General features: G+C 43.7%; 1 protein-coding gene across 1 annotated transcript; it reads right to left on the bottom strand.

Moving 5' to 3' along the window:
- Window positions 1-58: 58 nt before the first annotated feature.
- LOC111384720 (probable LRR receptor-like serine/threonine-protein kinase At4g36180) lies at window positions 59-1,369 on the bottom strand. The gene has a single exon (XM_023009040.1). The coding sequence runs from the start codon at window positions 1,352-1,354 to the stop codon at window positions 200-202; it is 1,155 nt and encodes a 384-aa protein (XP_022864808.1). The 5' UTR covers window positions 1,355-1,369; the 3' UTR covers window positions 59-199.
- Between the last annotated feature and the right edge of the window lie 6 nt (window positions 1,370-1,375).

The following is a 1,375-nucleotide window of genomic DNA, read 5'->3' on the forward strand; positions in this document are numbered from 1 at the left end:
CCAACATTATCCCGGATGGCACGGACAGTATCACACAAAGAAATTGAAAGCGGCAAAAAGTTCCAAGAATATGAAATTTTACTCCAAAAATAATTAAAACTTCAAAACTAGCTACTGATAACAATCTTTTCCTGACAAGAAAAGGCAGAAAAATAATGTAAAAGTAAATGGAATTGGGTTACAAATTTTAGTCGATGGGTCATGCTGGAGAATGATGGGAGGTGGGATCTGCGGATGAGGGAATATCGGGGCCGACACGACAACCTTCAAGCATGAACACGATATCAGCCATGGTGGGTCGATCCAACGGGACGGGTGCTGTGCAAAGTAAACCCACTTTTATTCCCAGCAAGAATTCTTCCCATTCTGATGATTCGGGATCAAGTTCAAGCAGCCCAGGTTCTAGAAGCTCGGAAATTTGACCTCTTTGCAATTGCCTCTTTACCCATTTCACTATATCTTCGTCTTGTGTGAACATTACTGGCCTTTTTCCAGTTAGAAGTTCTAACAATACAATGCCAAAGCTATAGACATCAGATTGTTTTGTGACTTCACCAGTCAAAGTTGATTCTGGGGATACATAGCCTAATGTGCCAACTGATGTTGAAGTTGAGGGCTCAGTTGCGGTGGCCACTGTGAGCTTATCGAGACCAAAATCCGACAAATGTGCCTCAAAATCTGCATCAAAAAGCACGTTTTGGGGCTTCAAATCGCCATGTACCATTGAGGCTGCATGGAGAAAAGACAAACCACGAGCAATGCCAAGTGCAATGAGGTGACGCATTGGCCAGTTGAGGACATGGCCATCTTGGTGGGATGCTTCTTGGAGTAATGTAGCGAGGTTTCCATTAGGCATGTAATCATAGACAAGGAGTCTGAGGTCAGGCGAACCAGCATAGTATCCACGAAGAACTGTTAAATTTCGATGCTTCACTCTGCCTAGTGATTCCGCTTCTTTTCTGAACATGTTCTCAGCAAGTGATCCGTTTGGAAGTCTGCGTATTGCAAGCACCATTCCATCATTGTAACATGCTTTAAAGACTACCCCATGTCGGGTTCTGCTCAGCACATTCTCTTCATCAAACTGCCTAGTTGCTTCAATTGTTTCTGCTAATGTGATTTTGTCATTGAACATAATAAGCTTCAGTCCATTTTCGCTACTACGACGACCTCCACTGCTCTTTGAACTAGCCCTAGCTGGGCTGGGCTTTTTCTCCCCAGCGGCCCCACTTTTTACTTTCTCACGCCACCTCAAGAAACTGTAAACGTAAAAGCAGCAACATGATACCATGAGGAGAATTCCACTAGCAGCCACAGCAATAAAGAGGATCAGCTTGTTTTTCTTATTTCCCATACCACCATCGTCGCATTTTCT

The sequence above is a fragment of the Olea europaea genome, unplaced genomic scaffold (genome assembly GCF_002742605.1).
Source record: "Olea europaea var. sylvestris unplaced genomic scaffold, O_europaea_v1 scaffold29827, whole genome shotgun sequence".
Taxonomy (NCBI): Eukaryota; Viridiplantae; Streptophyta; class Magnoliopsida; order Lamiales; family Oleaceae; genus Olea; species Olea europaea.